General features: G+C 34.0%; 2 protein-coding genes across 2 annotated transcripts; both read left to right on the forward strand.

Moving 5' to 3' along the window:
• The first annotated feature begins 2,779 nt into the window (after positions 1 to 2,779).
• On the forward strand, positions 2,780 to 4,694 carry LOC117911310 (two-component response regulator ARR6-like). The gene is made up of 5 exons (XM_034825633.1): positions 2,780 to 3,339; positions 3,446 to 3,522; positions 3,625 to 3,702; positions 3,893 to 3,963; positions 4,037 to 4,694. The coding sequence occupies exons 1-5, from the start codon at positions 3,174 to 3,176 to the stop codon at positions 4,308 to 4,310; spliced, it is 666 nt and encodes a 221-aa protein (XP_034681524.1). The 5' UTR covers positions 2,780 to 3,173; the 3' UTR covers positions 4,311 to 4,694.
• A 3,790-nt stretch (positions 4,695 to 8,484) lies between these two features.
• On the forward strand, positions 8,485 to 11,308 carry LOC117911230 (formin-like protein 4). Its single transcript, XM_034825516.1, has 2 exons — positions 8,485 to 9,724; positions 9,819 to 11,308. Exons 1-2 carry the CDS (start codon positions 8,625 to 8,627, stop codon positions 11,137 to 11,139), a joined length of 2,421 nt encoding a protein of 806 aa, XP_034681407.1. The 5' UTR covers positions 8,485 to 8,624; the 3' UTR covers positions 11,140 to 11,308.
• The last annotated feature ends 5,697 nt before the right edge of the window (positions 11,309 to 17,005 follow it).

Below are 17,005 nucleotides of genomic sequence, written 5' to 3' on the forward strand. Positions count from 1 at the left end.
ATAAAAAATCATTAATTAATATCGTAAATTTATGGAAAAAATTGGTTTAAATGAACTCTATTATTTCTCTTTTAGATAGAACTATATTTTCCAAAATTTATTTACTAGACAAATATATTTTAAATTAATCAAGATTTAATTAATTGAATTCATTAATAAATATAATAATTTTTTAAAATAATTTAAAACTCAAACAACAATATAATTAATACTATAAACTTATAGATATGATTCATAATGACTATTATTTAATTTTTGCACATAATTATATTTCTATAATAAGTTTTTTCAGTAGAGAGATGAACATCAAATCATATGAAAATTTATATTGAATTTAGTAATAAGTTTAATAAAATTTTAAACTTGAAAAATTGATCCAATTAATTGAAGATTAAATAAAAAAAATTCTATAAGGCTCTAATAATATAATGAGCTTAATAAAATTTTAAAATAATTCAAAATTTTAAAAATTGATCCTATTAATTAGAGATTAAATAAAATCATTCCATAATATTTTGTCAATATAATTTATTTAAATAATTTTTAAAAATTCAACTTAAAAATATTTAAGAAAAAACAAAAAAAGTGTCAAACAAACCCTTGTTTTTATAACTATTAATAGGATTCGGTGGTTCCATCAAATCTTAAAATACTTTCGCTTTAGATTTGAGAATTGAATCGCAAGCTTTTCATACCTCGGTGACTCCAGAAGCAGACAAGAGTGATTTCCGTTTCAATTTGGAGACAACGAAGGCAATGAAACAAACAATTGGAATCCTAGTTGCAGTATCATTTTCAAGATTCTAAATTTTTTCTTATTTTCCCACCGCTTCTCAGGAATCAAACGCGCCTCCATGAGAGGATATGGACCGCCTAACCAACGTAAAAAATCATGGGGGGAGCAATATCTATTAACGTTAATATTCTCGCAATATTGTAATTTGGATAGCATGTCCTCACCTTATATATTCTTTGGATATGGAACAGCGTTTTGAGAGGACGGAAAATGATTGATTAGCTGTTTGGTAAAGGGGGAAAGATCTCAAATTCCTGTAATCTTTCCAGTACAAGAAAAATACAAACCCAAAACGAAAATGAAAACAAGATGCCCCAGATCACACTCAATTTTCAAAAAGGAGATGCCAAATCTTCCAAGGAAAACGATCATTCACACAAGGTCATTTCATTGCTTTCCTCTCTTTAAAGCTCTCCGAAAAAGATGGTTTTTTTTTTTTTTTTTTTTTTGTGGGAAACTGACATCTGGGCGTGAGGTCTATGTTTGTGCCTGGACCGTCAGCCCCTTGATCGAATATGGAGCGTGGATGTAGGTACAGTTGAGTTGTCGGCCACCAACTGGACTTTCTTGGGCATGACTACCTGAGGAGTCTATGGAACGTACGGTGGAGGCCCACCGTCTCGATTGGTCTTTTTGGCAATGATGTAAAAGTAATCGGAACAATTTAAAATGGTGGGTCCTGATGCGCTGGGTTGAGGTTCTGTTTGACTAACTTAATCTGGTGTTTATTTTAACAAAAGATATCCTTCTCATAATCTTTACCCTTTATTTAACTTTGCTTTTCTTAATAACAAAGTCAACCAATTATTTATACCCTTTTGTTTAATTTCATATAAGATAGAATATTATAGATAAAAATATAAAAAATATTTTAAAAGGTAAAATATCATTAAATTTTCTAATTATAGTATTAAATTTTTTTACTAATAATAGTCATAGAATTTTATTTTACTTTTTATATATCTGAATTTCTTTAAATCAAGTTAAAAACTTAAAATTTGAGATTACACCAATTATGGCTTCTTTATAAGAGGCGTGGAGAAAAATGAAGAAGCGTGATAGTGACGAAAGCATGTGAAACCTTTCCAAATTAAGGCCGGTTGCAACCAGAGTTACGCCATTATGTGGTCACCGAACACCACTGATCCACTGCCAAGTGCCAGCAACCGCACGCCTAAATTGAGAATGGAGCCCCCACACATTGCTTGTGAAGATGGCTCACCTCTTTGCCCTTCCAAAACAAGCATCGGCGGTGGGGGGTGGGGGGTGGGGGTGATCTAACCACGAACCCCATCGAATCCGTAATGGAAAGACAATTCAAGCCGTCTCCCAGATTTGATTTGAGCTTGTCTCAACATTTTGAATCCCCCCAGCAAAAGTCCAACCATAAAAAAGGGTAATGCTGGTCCCACATCCAGATCTCATTGGGACTCCCAAATCTCCTCATTCTATCTCTCCCATGTTCCCTTCCCCTCTGCTAAATTCAATTCGGCCCGGCAGCTCAATGGCAGCGTTTCTAAGCGCGTCATAATCCAACAGCTGTCGTGGTCCTTTCCCCTCACAAGCAGCATGGCAGCATCCGATGTGGATCATCTCCACCCTACTTCTCCCCTCTGTTTCTGTCGGCTTACTGCTTAAAACTTGCCATGGACCATGCAACAGCCTCTAACTTTAATCTCTTTATTTAATGTCTTGAATTGTTTTTTGATATACAAAAAAATTTAGATTTAAAAAAAAAAAAGAAAGGTTAGAAAAAAAGTCACTTTACTTTAAGTGTGCCAATCAAATCGAAAAGGCTGAAGTAAAAAATAAAAGAAAATGGGGTTAAAAGTTAAATTCGAAGGATGGTGGGTGAAGACTGAAGACTGAAGACTCTTTATATTCGTTGATGAAAGCAGTGGTCTGAGAACCCGAGTTCTGAATGCGTGTAGTTACTGTTGGGGGCCAAAGAAGGGTTGAGGTGCCGCTGGTTCGGGAGCCGTGTTGATCATTTCCAACAGCGAAATTGACGGCGTGGTCCTCCATTTGACCAAGGTCAACTACCTCTCATTCCTATGCCCTGCGATATTGACCAAAATCTCGTATCGCTAGAGATTTTGGAGAGGAAGGGTCGGACAGGTGGACAGATATGGAGATCGCACCAAAGTGGATTTCAGAATCTGAGCGTAGCTTAAAATAAAAGTAGATTTCAGATTTCTTAGTGAGAGAAAGATTTGAGACAGGGACTCGTTTTAGAGAGAGCAACACACAATCGACAGAGACAGATAGGCCTACGCCGTATAAAAGCTAAACCACAGAATCACGGAACCCTGTTTTCATTCTTCTTCTTCAACACTTTTATCTTTTTTTTTCTTTTTTTTTTGAGTTGATTTTGGATATGGAGATAAGCGGTGTTCTTTCTCGGCGAAACATGCCGGACGAGATCGGTGGTTTCGATCTTTCACCTGGCCACTCTGAAGAAGAGGCTCATGTTCTCGCTGTTGATGATAGTCTAGTTGACCGAAAGGTCATTGAACGACTGCTCAAAATTTCTTCTTGTAAAGGTCTGTATATTGATTTTTTTCTAAAAAATTTTTACATTTTTGTTACGTTGTTTCGGTTGTAATACTGGTCAGTGATCCTAAATTGGCTTTTGGGGAAATGCTACAGTGACGGCGGTGGACAGCGGAAGGAGAGCTCTGCAATTTCTTGGTTTAGATGAGGAGAAGAACTCAGCTGGTCTTGATGTAAGAGTGATTACAGCAAAATTCAATTTTGATTGTTAGTCAATTTGAAAATCATTTTGTATGGAAATGCTTTACTGATTCTTTAACTCTACATGTTTGTAGGGTTTGAAAGTGGATCTAATCATCACTGATTACTGTATGCCTGGAATGACTGGATATGAATTGCTCAAGAAGATCAAGGTTTTTGTCTTGTCCCCTTTTCCAGTATTTTCAAACAGCATGTTGGTTTGCATTTTTCTCAAGAAAAACTAAGAGAAAGGAAAGGAAAAATAAAATAAAATAATATAAAAACTTAGTCTCTGATGAATTGAAATTTCTGATTCTGTGATTCACTTCTTTTAAGCTCATTCAAATTTGTTACTGTGTACAGGAATCGTCCACTTTCCGGGAAACTCCGGTGGTAATCATGTCATCAGAAAACATCCTAACGCGAATAGACAGGTCTATATCGCACGCTTGAGACATACCCTGTATTTTAATTATTTATTTTAATAAATATATTTGTTGGTAGCAGATGTTTGGAGGAAGGTGCAGAGGATTTCATAGTAAAGCCCGTAAAATTGTCGGACGTGAAGCGGCTGAAAGATTACATGACCAGAGAAGACAGAGATGGCAATGAGGGCAGAGGCATCAATAAAAGAAAGCTGGGAGAGGCATGCGATGTCTCTCCATCCTTATCATCATCACCACCGTCCATATCTTCATCATGCTCATCATGGTCAGCGCCATCTTCTCCCACGTCGTTAGACTCTCCCACTAGACGGCTCAAAACCTCCACATGTGATTAGATCATTCCATTCTCCATTCCCCCCACCCGGGAAAAAAAGCCTGCAATCCCTGTAATCCCTGCAATTACCCGCTGCCTTTTAACGGTTTTTGTTGCATTGTTATTTTTTGGTTTTTTTTTTTTTTTTTCTTAATGACTGAGAGCTACCAATTTATAATACTGATTCACTTGTTAAAACGGATCCTATCCCTCAATCCTAAATTGGACGGCATCTGTTGTAGTTGAATGGAATAACGGTGCAGTGGTTTAATTTTGGGGATTTGTGGGTGCCGTTGAATTGAATCAATAGATATGGTTTGGTGAAGGGAGGGTGGTGCGGGTGAGTTTGTGTGCTAAAAAAAATATTGGAGGATATGAAAGTGGATATGTTAGAGATGTTCCCTAATAGACGAGCTAGGGGATAAAACTGCAGTGTATGCCCCCATTGTCTCTTTGGGACCCAAATGACAGCCTGCACATATAAAAAAAGACCCTTAGACGGGAGCCCATAGCGTAGGGACACGATAATAAATAGATGGAAAGACAGGGCACTTTCAATTGGAATGCTTCTTTCTAGGTGTGGGGTTTGTTCCTCCTCTTACTTATTCTCATATTTTCACCCATCTATTCTGTTATGTTGTCATAAAGCACCAATTAGATTTAGATTTGATTACAGGCACCTTCTTGTGCACCACTACCAACTTCCATTTGTTTGGTTTCGTGTGTTCCCCTTTTACACATGTTCGTTTTAGCCTTTTAGGGCTGGGGCTGTTCAGGTATTTTGGCTCTAAATGTCTTGCTCAAGGCCCAAAATGGAGCCCATCAAAGCTAAAATAAAAAAAATTGGGCCTCCAATTTAATATTAAGTCTTGCCTTACATGCCCTGCCGGCCTCTATTTTCCCTATCAAATAAAAAGAGTCCATGCTTTGGTTAATGAGGTTTGTTCCACGTGCAAGGCACGTGAACAAATGGGTAATAAATCTAATGCTATATGTATTTTAAATTATTTAATAAAAAATATAAAAATTTTAATTTAGTAAAAAATAAAACAAAACTTTTAAACTTTTATGTATTATTAAGCATTTGTGTTTTAAAAAATATTATAATGTTATGACATCTCTATGCATATATTTATTTTGTAATAAAAAATTCTTGAAAACAAATTAAAATTAATTAATTATTTTTATTTATTTAATAAATAAACTTATGTCTAGCCGGTGAGTATAGCAAATAATTTTCTAAAATTTTAAGTTTATTAATAAATAAGCATATGTTATTATTTGTTTGACAACTTTTTTTCCTTAAATTTCAAGAAATAAAAAAATGTATTAATCTTGTTTAAATATAATTTTTTTAAATACAATATTTCTAAACTTTTATTAAAAACTAAAATAATAATTATATTCAAATGAAATTTCTAACTCTTATCAAATTAAAATAAAAAGAAATTATATTTTAATTGCAATTTTTTTTAAAAAATATCAAAATTAGGTATGAAATAAAGAGCATTTATAAATATAAACAACAAAAAAGGATAAACACACAATTTTATGACACATGCTATAATTAGAAAATAAATAAGTTTTAAATTAAAAAAAAACTTAAAATTTAAATTCAAATTATTGTTTGAAATTTAAAATCATTCTATCTTAATTTATAATTTTATATAAATAAAAAAAATTATTTATAGAAAAATAACATCTTAAAAGAGTGTTCCCACATTTTTTTCTCTTTTAAATATAAATTTGTTGATATTTATTTTTTATTTAATTTCATAAATCGAATTTTGTGTGTATAAATTTTATTATATTATATTTATTTTTTCTTTTAAAATAAAAATAACAGTTTAGATTAAAAAAAATTATATCTCAATCTCATGTATTTGATAAATATTAATTTTACCATTACTATTATTTGCATTTGATAAATATTAATAAAAATAAAAATAGAAAAAGGGATATGAATAAGGTTTTCTATTTTTAGAAAATATATTATTTTTATCTAAATAAGTAGTTTCCTTTTTCTACCCTATAATCAATTTTTAATTTTTTTCTGTACGACATAACAAGAGTCTCGGTCCTACTTTGTTGTAACTGTTTCTTTATCCATATTTGTTTAATTATTTACAACACTACCATTCCCCATATACAGTGAACAAAAAACCAAGAGTTTTAGACCGACCCAATTCCAAAATCAATATTGGGATTGAAGTGGGCACTTGACTAACCACTATGAAAATGACAACTGACATCCAGCTACATGAACCACCCATGCTAGACAAAGAACACGACACACGCAAAAAGTTGTATAATTATATATATATATATATATATATATATATATATATATATATTATGAGAAGGTTTTAGAATAGGATAAATGAACATGGAGCATTAATGGGGATGAAGTTTGAATTTGTTTTACCGTGGTCGCCCTCATATTCATAAAAAATAAAATAAAATAAAAATCCTCCAAACTCAATTGAGACTCATGTAGAAATCAAACTCCATCTTCTCCACCCAACCCCACCAAATCAAAGCCAAAAAACCCCACTTCAACCCACCACAACAGGAGCTTTTGGGACATCACACAAGCAATCTTTTATATTTCATGATTAATATTCATCGATTTTATACAATTGGATTCTATATTTAAGATTTATATTAAAAAATGCTTTATCGGAGATAGGGATAATTTCAACATTTTTAAAGGATTAATTATCTATTTTTGAAAGATAAAAAAATAAATTTAATATTTTCATCACCATTAAAAAAACAAAATTAATATTAATAAAAATAAATAACAAGTTTATTAAATTTTTAAAAGACTTTGAGAAAAATCATTGATTAAGGTATCCTTGGTAGCGTGTTGATAATTGTTTTCCAATTTAAAACGCTTTGGCCCACAACATATTTATGGGTTTGGTCAGCTTTGCTGAGAGAAAGAGAATCCAGCTTCTAGAAACACGTCAAATTAAAATTCGAGTAAAAGGACTTGTAGGTCTCATTGTTTTGCATTTTCACCTTCTTCTTTGTACTTGATTCCATTGTTTGTATTCCTTTATATTTTTCAATAAATGCCTTAGTCTTTTCCAAAGGGCATATATATCAAATCACAAAATCAATTTTGAAAACGTTCCCAAAGAAAGGTACCCAAAAGCTCTTGTCGTTTCCCTTTTCAAAATCCACCACCAATGGAAACTCTCTACTAATAAAATTTACAATTTCTGTGACCAATGCAAGTCATTTTCACAGTAAAAGCTATGCGCGTTCTCTTCCTCCTTTATTGACCTCAGCAGAGCTCTCTTCCTCGGTTCCTCCCTTATTGACCTCAGCAAAGCACTCTTCTTCCTTTATTGACCTCAACAAAGCACTCTTCGCAAACACCAGGTTGAGATTTAAGAGTCAGTAAATTGACCAACCATCCAAGCTTTAAAGCGCCAGCATTATAGGTAGCGCATCACTACCAAATTTGCGATTGCTTCCTTCCAATTCAACCACTACATTTCACAAGCTTAATGCATTGGATAAGATTCCTGACCGAATACTTTAGGTATGCCCCTAACAAATACTCTCTTTGGGCCATCCCAATCCTTTGACAGTGAAACTGATTATGAGACCCATTTTCAGCTTTACATCAGATGGCTGACAATGTCTTCCCTTCCCTCGTTTGCTACCATCTAACGTGTAGACTTTTCGAGCTGATTACATAGTCAAACTCCACTACGACAAATGATTACGTGACTGGAGTTTGAGGAAGTCTTCCTTCTGACCTTCGCTCATTATGACAAGAAATAGTAGTAGTTGTTAATTTTGTTCTTCTACTTAAAACATTACATGATTTACAGCAGCATCCCATTATTAAGAAAGTTTCAATGTGACTTGCAAGAAATCGTAATAGTTGTTAACTAATTCTTCTACTTTAATATTCCGTGATTTACAGTACGGCAGCATCCCACTGTCGAGAAAGTTTCAAAACAACCAGTTCAACACCTCACCTACTGGATGACGGATTTGGACAAAGTAAACCTGCATATCCGCCACCTCCCTATGATTTCACAATTTATTAATCAAAATTATATAGTATAGTCACATGCTATTACTAAATTGCAGCATTTAGCTTAACCCATACATGAGCATTTGTCATTTTTTGCATACAAAAGCCCGGGAAATACCAAAATGAGAACGGACCCAAATAACTACTCCTGTTTGAAACTGTCAACAACCAAACCCCAAAAAGCACAAGACAAAACATCAACTAGAATTGCCCAAAATAAAGAAAAGAGCAACAGAGTCCGTTTTAATCCTCTCTGCAATTGTTTCTAAACTTTTCTCCATGGCTGCTGCAATTCAGCCATGGCATCTCATCTCCCTGTTTTTTGTTCCCCTCCTTTCTCTTGTTCATTTATCTGCCTGTCAACCCAATTCCCCTCGGAATATTGAAACTTTCTATCCATTCCAGCCTCCTCCAAATCCAACTCCAGACAATCCTCAAATTTCCCCACCATCAACTCCCATAGAACCACCACCACCACCACCACTGTTGCTGTCACCGCCACCACCGCCATCATCAAAGTCATCATCAAGCAATGCTGTTGCTAAGGCAGTCGCTGCAACAGCAGCCAGCACAATAGTTGTTGCCGGGTTGTTCTTCCTTCTGTTCCAAAGGTACACGGTTGCAAGGAGGAGAAGACAGAAAGAGGGTAATGATCCACGAGAAGGTGGTCAACATGTGGTGCATCATACTGAGTTCTCAAGATTCAATGGAAATCTCAAGGGGCTGATTGTTGATGAGAATGGTTTGGACGTGCTTTATTGGAAGCAGCTTGAAGAGGGAAACAGGAAGAATAGTTTCCGTAAAGAGGCTCTACATAATCTGAAAGATGACGAAAAAAGGATGAGTCGGAATGGAGATCGGAGGGCAAAGCCTGAGCCTATACAAGAAATTCCTTTGCTACGAGGGAAGTCTTCAACTTCCTATGATGAAGTTCAAGAAGAAGTGGAAAATCTGAATCGGTTTTCAGCCCCCCCTCCTTTGTCACAATCTTTTGAGATTTCTCTTGAGGCTGTGGGAAAACCAGAATCATCAATTCAACCATCCACATCTCCCCCACCACCACCACCACCTATATTGGCAATTCCACGGCAGCCAAGGCCTCCACCACCTCCCCCACCACCAATCCCAGCTAAGATAAATCCCACACCACCACCACCACCACCACCTAAGGCAGGTGGTTTTACTTCATCAACAAAAGAAGCATCATCGGTGCCCAAAGGGGTGCCTAATGGCAGTAAACTAGGAGAGTCTTCATCTGGATATAGCAAGGCAGGGACTGGAAATGGTCAGGTGGCGCTGAAGCCATTGCATTGGGATAAAGTGAACACTAACGCTGATCATTCAATGGTGTGGCACAAAATTGATGGCGGTTCTTTCAGGTAATAATATTATTCCAATTTGGTCTCTTGAATTATATAACCACCTGTGTTTGGTATTTTACTGGATTTCTGAAATTTTCATTTGATTTCTCAGCTTCGATGGTGACCTCATGGAAGCACTGTTTGGATTTGTTGCTACTAATCGGAGATCTCCTCAAAGAAACCATAACAACCCAAATGGTGCCAGCTCAAGTCAATCGGCTCAGATTTTCATCCTTGATAGTCGAAAGTCCCAAAACACAGCAATTGTGCTCCGATCTTTAGCAATCTCGCGAAAAGAGATCCTCAACGCACTCATCGAGGGCCAAGACCTGAATGCAGATACTCTTGAAAAGCTTACAAAAATTGCCCCAACTAAAGAAGAAGAATCCCAAATCCTTGCATTCAAGGGAGACCCCACAAGACTGGCTGATGCTGAATCCTTCCTCTACCATATCCTAAAAGCTGTTCCATCAGCATTTGATCGTCTCAGTGCCATGTTTTTCAGATTGAATTATGACTCAGAGATTCTCCATCTCAGGGAATGTTTACAAACACTTGAATTGGGTTGCAAGGAGCTTCGAACTCGAGGACTTTTCTTAAAACTTTTGGAAGCCATACTCAAGGCAGGCAATCGCATGAATGCTGGAACTTCCAGAGGGAATGCCCACGCTTTTAACCTTGCTGCTCTTCAAAAGCTTTCTGATGTTAAAAGCACTGATGGAAAAACTACGTTACTTCACTTTGTTGTGGAAGAAGTAGTCCGTTCTGAGGGAAAACGTTGTGTTTTGAACCGAAATCGCAGCTTGAGTCGCAGCAGCAGTCAGAGCAGCAGCAACAGTAGTCTGTATTCTGAGAACTCAACATCAAGAGAGGATAGAGAAAAGGAATACATAATGATTGGTTTACCAGTGGTAGGAGGCCTAAGTGCTGAATTCTCTAATGTAAAGAAAGCAGCTGTAATAGACTACAATGCCTTTGCTGGCGTATGTTCAACTCTCACAGCCCATTCCACTGAAATCAAGCAATTTGTGGCACAATTTGCCAACAGTGATGGAGGATTTTTGAGGAAGATGAAAAGTTTTCTCAAAGCATCTGATGAAGAATTAAGGGAAGTGAGAGAAGAGCAAACAAGGGTAATGGATCTGGTAAGGAGAACAACAGAATATTATCAACCACGATCTTCAAAGAACAAAGAGGCAAGCCCGGTTCAATTATTTGTTATAGTAAAAAATTTCCTGGGTATGGTCGATCAGGTCTGTGTTGATATTGCTCGAAATCTACAACGGAGGAAAACAACCACAACAAATTTGGGGTCATCATCAACAAAGTCACCACCATCAAGAATTCCAGTGAAATTTCCAAACTTGCCACCAAATTTCATGTCAGACAAGTCCAGGAACTCTTCTTCTAGTGATTCAGAAGATGAGTTCTGAATAGATCACACCACAAGAGGGAATAAATTAATGTACATTGATGAAGTGATCCAAAGTACAGGATATGGAAGTATAAGAGTGAGTGATTATTTGAACATGTTGATTTTTTCTTTTTCAATTTTTTTGTAAAAAGGTGATTGCATTAAAGTTCTTAGTTTTGTTCATTTGAGTTTTTCCTTTTTCATTAAGTTGTTGGAAAGGAAGAGGATATTAGGAGACTCAAAACATTTAGCAGCCACAGGAATCAAGAAATGTGATTGGCATGATCAAAGGGACGAAATGCTATAGTTTCAAGTTCACAAAAGTGTTGGGATGCTCCAGAAAGCTTAGAAACTGGTTCCAAATCAGTAGCCTCAAGCTCTTGAGGAAACCTAAGGAAAATCATATCATACTTACAACAAACATTTTGAGTTGTTTCTAGTTCATGGAATCTTAGGCTGCTAAGAAATTGCATATGACCAATTTTTATGATAAGTGTTCATTGTTCAGTGGTCTTTACATATTTTTGAACATAAATAATTAGTATGAAAATAATAACTTAAAAATATTAACATAGCAGAATTATAAACATGAACCCTATTTCGGTGGTTAACATAGAATCTTTGATGGGCCAAATTCAAACATCATCCAATGCTTTTGCCACATTCAGGAAAAATGATATCTAGATATGAGATATCCCAGTGGAATATCCCAGTTTAACGCAAGAGATTTCAATATGTCTTTGGTATTCATAGATGAAGAATGAAAAGTACCTAAAGTTGATATTCCATGTAGAAGACCATAAGATTTGGTCTGATAACATAAATTACTCAGGCAAAGCATTCATATTGGTGTTCCTAGAAAATTAATTTAAAATAATAAAAATTTAAAAACTTTCCAAGTCCATCCCAAGTGATTAGCAGATCAATTGGGGAAAGGCACCCCACCAGAGGAAACAAAGTACACATAATTTCTCACATAATGCAAGAATCAAAATTTAAGCTATATGCAACTAAATCAATTGAAATTTGGTCACTAGAATCACAAAACTTATACACAAGAACATTCAGGCAACGCCTATATACAACCTATATATCTATTCAATTGCACAAACCGCATAGTCCTACATCCTAAAACTGGTTGCAGTTTTTATACAAATACAGACGCACATTTGAACAAAGAAGAAAACTACCATGAGCAAGAAACAACTAAATCAATTCAATTTAAAACCAGTCTTACACATCTAAAGACATGACAATCGCATATCATTGAAGTACACATTTACTTTGCCACACCCATGAAGGAGCATGCTTCTTAATTGGGCAAGTTACTGGTTTCATTAGGAGTCACCACAACCAAATTGGGTAAAATTTATGCGAAATGGTAGACTGAAAATGCAGAAAAATGATGACTTCAACAGTCCTCCAAGTATTAGGTAAAGGCCCAGAAAGGAAAGAGGAAGTGGTATTTCATTAAATGCAGCGTTTAAATTGTCGGAGTAAGAATAGGACACGACGACTAATGCTCTTTGGGTTGTTATAGGGTACCCACCCTTCATTTTGGGGTACCTACCCACATTTGACTTCAATAAAAATATGAAAATTTATAAAAACTTATCAAACCGGTAAAGATGACTTGTTGGTGAGAAATAATTATATGCATTTCATATATATCTAAATATTACAACTTTTTTATAATTTATTATTAACTATCAAATATAATTTGTTATTTAATGCATTACCTAACTCTATCTAAAAAAAGAAAATCCTACCAATTACTCTTATACTCTCATTATTCATATATATAAAAAAGGATAGTAATTTAATATGAAAATTAAATAATTTCAACTACCAAATTACATAATATGTAAGATGTATTTTGATGAATCAAATTTCAAAATTAAGTTTAAAACTTTTTGAGAGAGAAAATTTAAAATTTGTATTATATGAAGAAGATGAAGGATTTCAAGTAAGTGTCAAAGGTAATATTTGATATTTTTTAATCCAAATATAATTGTTGTAGGAAGAAATGTGATGTTAAATAACAATTTTAGAATTTTTTATGAGTTTATTATAAAATTTTGTTATCAAATTGTTATTAATATTTTTATATAATTTTTTTTTGTTCATAGATTAAATTTAAAGATGAAGCTTTATATGTCTTGAAGGATGTCAAGTGATTACAAGTGTTAAAATGTAACATTTGATTTTTTTTTTCCATTTACATATAACTATTGTAGATAGAAATGTCATGTTAAATGACATTTAAATATGTAATGATTTATAATATCTAGATTTTTAAATTTTTTTTTCTGAGTTATTTTTAATCAAATTGAGAGCATTTAGTAATTTGTTATGAAATTGTCATCAATATTTTGTAAAAGATGATATGAACTTTTTAAGAGTGGGTATGAACTTTTTAAGAGTGTGTACGAACTTTCTAAGAGAGGGTACGAACTTTCTAAGAGAGGATACTAACTTTCTAAGACAGGGTACGAACTTTATAAGAAAGGGTACGAACTTTCTAAGACATTGTACGAACTTTCTAAGAGAGGGTACGAACTTTCTAAGAATGGGTACGAACTTTCTAAGAGATGGTACGAACTTTCTAAGAGAGGGTATGCACTTTCTAAGAATGGGTACGAACTTTCTAAGAGAGGATACGAACTTTCTAAGAGAGGGAACGAACTTTCTAAGAATGGGTACGAACTTTCTAAGAGAGGGAGCGAACTTTCTAAGAGAATGAACGAACTTTTTAAGAGAGGGTATGAAGGGTGCGAACTTTCTAAGAGTGGATACAAACTTTCTAAGAGAGGGTACGAACTTTCTAAGAGAGGGTATGCACTTTCTAAGAATGGGTACGAACTTTCTAAGAGAGGATATGAACTTTCTAAGAATGGGTACGAACTTTCTAAGAGAGGGAGCGAACTTTCTAAGAGAAGGAACGAACTTTTTAAGAGAGGGTATGAAGGGTACAAACTTTCTAAGAGTGGATACGAACTTTCTAAGAGAGGGTACGAACTTTCTAAGAGAGGGTATAAACTTTCTAAGAGTGGGTACGAACTTTCTAAGAGAGGGTACGAACTTTCTAAGAATGTGTATGAACTTTCTAAGAGATGGTACGAACTTTCTAAGAGATGGTACGAACTTTTTAAGAGATGATACGAACTTTCTAAGAGATGGTACGAACTTTCTAAGAGAGGGTACACACTTTCTAAGAGAGGGAACGAACTTTCTAAGAGAGGGAACGAACTTTCTAAGACAGGGTACGAACTTTCTAAGAGAGGGAACGAACTTTCTAAGAGAGGGTACGAGCTTTCTAAGAATGGGTACGAAATTTCTAAAAGAGGGAACGAACTTTCTAAGAGATGAAACGAACTTTCTAAGAGAGGGTACGAACTTTCTAAGAGATAGTACGAACTTTTTAAGAGAACTTTCTAAGAGTGGGTGCGAACTTTCTAAGAGATGGTACGAACTTTCTAAGATATGATATGAACTTTCTAAGAGAACTTTCTAAGAGTGGGTGCGAACTTTCTAAGAGATGATGTGAACTTTCTAAGAGAGGGTACGAACTTTATAAGAGTGGGTACGAACTTTCTAAGAGAGGGTACGAACTTTCTAAGAAAGGGTACGAAGTTTCTAAGAGTGGGTACGAACTTTCTAAGATAGGGTACGAATTTTCTAAGAGATGGTGCGAACTTTCTAAGACAGTGTACGAACTTTCTAAGACAGGGTACGAATTTTCTAAGAGATGGTACGAACTTTCTAAGAGTGGGTGCGAACTTTCTAAGACAGTGTGCGAACTTTCTAAGAGAGGGTGCGAACTTTCTAAGAGAGGGTACGAACTTTCTAAGAGTGTGTATGAACTTTCTAAGAGAGGGTACGAACTTACAAACTTTCTAAGAGAGTGTACGATCTTTCTAAGAGAGGGTACAAACTTTCTAAGAGAGAGTACGAACTTTGTGAGAGAGGGTACGAACTTTGTGAGAAAGAGTACGAACTTTGTGAGAGATAGTACGAACTTTGTGAGATGGGGTACGAACTTCCATAATTTCTTTAATAGTAATTTTTTTAATTTCTTTTAATAGTAATTTCCATCATTTCTAAGCTTAATTAGTATCAATAAATAATATTATTATATTTCCATGTGGAAAAAAAAATTGAAAAGTTTGAAAATTTGTAAAATTTTCGAGGGTAAAGAGAATGTGACGAAGGGTGCTAAGAATGTGAGGATTCCTCACATTATTTGTATAATTCCTCACATTATTCGTACCTTCTACAATTACTTAGTGTTTTAATTTTTTAATTTTCTTAAAAGTAATATTCATCATTTCTAAGCTTGATTAATATCAATAAACAATATTATTTATATTTTTAAGTGGAAAAAAATCGAAAAATTGTTAAATTTTAGGGTACGGAGAATGTGAGGTAAGGTATGAAGAATGTGAGGATTTCTCATAATCTTCATACCTTTTCTCACATTTTTCATATCCTCTCTAATTTTTTAGTGTTTTAATTTTTTAATTTTTTAGGATAATTTACATTATTTCCAATTTAAAAATTTTTTAATGCTTAATTTTTTTTAACAATTCTATCAATAATAACTCAAAATAATATTATTAAATTATGTTATTGTTATTTCAAGTTAAAAAGTAAATCTAAAATTTTAAAAATATAAATAATTTAGGGTACGAAAAATATGAGAACGGTATCAAAAATGTGATAAATACATGTTTGGTACTTTTATCACATTTTTCATATTGATTTTTAGTTTTAAAATTTTGAAATTACAAATTTATTTGCGAAAATACTATCATTAGTAACTTAAAAGAGTATTAGCAATTTATTTTATTGTAATTTAACTTTAAAAACCTTAAATTCAAAAAATGTAAAATTGGAGAGTACGGAAAAAAATTAGGACGATCTAATTACCTAAACTTTACATATGATTACCAAAATGTTGAATTTTTATGAAAATACTCATTTCATATTAAAATATTACCATATTCATTTTTATGTTGAATTTAAATGTTTAATAATTTGTTAAAAATAAAATAATGTAATTATGATATATGATGATTTTTTTTTGTTAATAAATATGTTTTCAAATTTTATATCATTTTATTTTTTATTTTTTTCCAATTCTATTTTTATCTAATATTTATTTTATTTAAACTCAAAATTGTTGAGAATGGAGGAAGAAAGAATGCCACAACCGGTTCTTCCCTTAACTGGTTAAGTGTTTCAAATTTAAAATGGATGGCCAAGATGTATCTTGGCCATCCAATGGCTTGAAAAGCTTTTTGGGTAGGTATCGAAGAGGTACCCTAGAATTTTCCATGCTCTTTCTGTTTGGTTGCTGAGAAAAAAACCCTTAGGATAAGAACAATAAAGTAGTGGTAAAAGTAAAACGCGTACCTTGTATTGACTGCTTCTTCACTCCATGGATTGGTTAGATGGAACACAACCGACAACCCAGTGAGAAACGACTGTGGAGTGAATAATTCAGACCATGTCCCCTAAAATGTCAGCGACTTTTTTTCCCTAAAACGTCACCGTTTTCCTCTCTCCCCACACTTTCCTAAATGGTTAATGAAATTCTTCTTGAATTCTCACCTTCTCTCACGGTCTCACCCTCTTTTTTTTGTTTTTTTACTTGTTGGAGTTAGGTTTGAATGTACAAATGGAGGATTGACCCAACAAAAATGAGAAATGGAAGAACAATTTTTGGGAATTAGGAGTTAAAATTACCTAAAAACTACCCCTATATAATCATAAAAAAAAATTTCTTTCTCATTTGCTCAGTCCCTCGAGAAAAAGTTTGAAAGAATATGTTTTTACGAGAAACTTATTTCTCTTGAATTTCTTCTCTCTCTTTTTTTGGAAAC

Source organism: Vitis riparia, chromosome 1 (assembly GCF_004353265.1).
Source record: "Vitis riparia cultivar Riparia Gloire de Montpellier isolate 1030 chromosome 1, EGFV_Vit.rip_1.0, whole genome shotgun sequence".
In the NCBI taxonomy this organism is placed as follows: domain Eukaryota; kingdom Viridiplantae; phylum Streptophyta; class Magnoliopsida; order Vitales; family Vitaceae; genus Vitis; species Vitis riparia.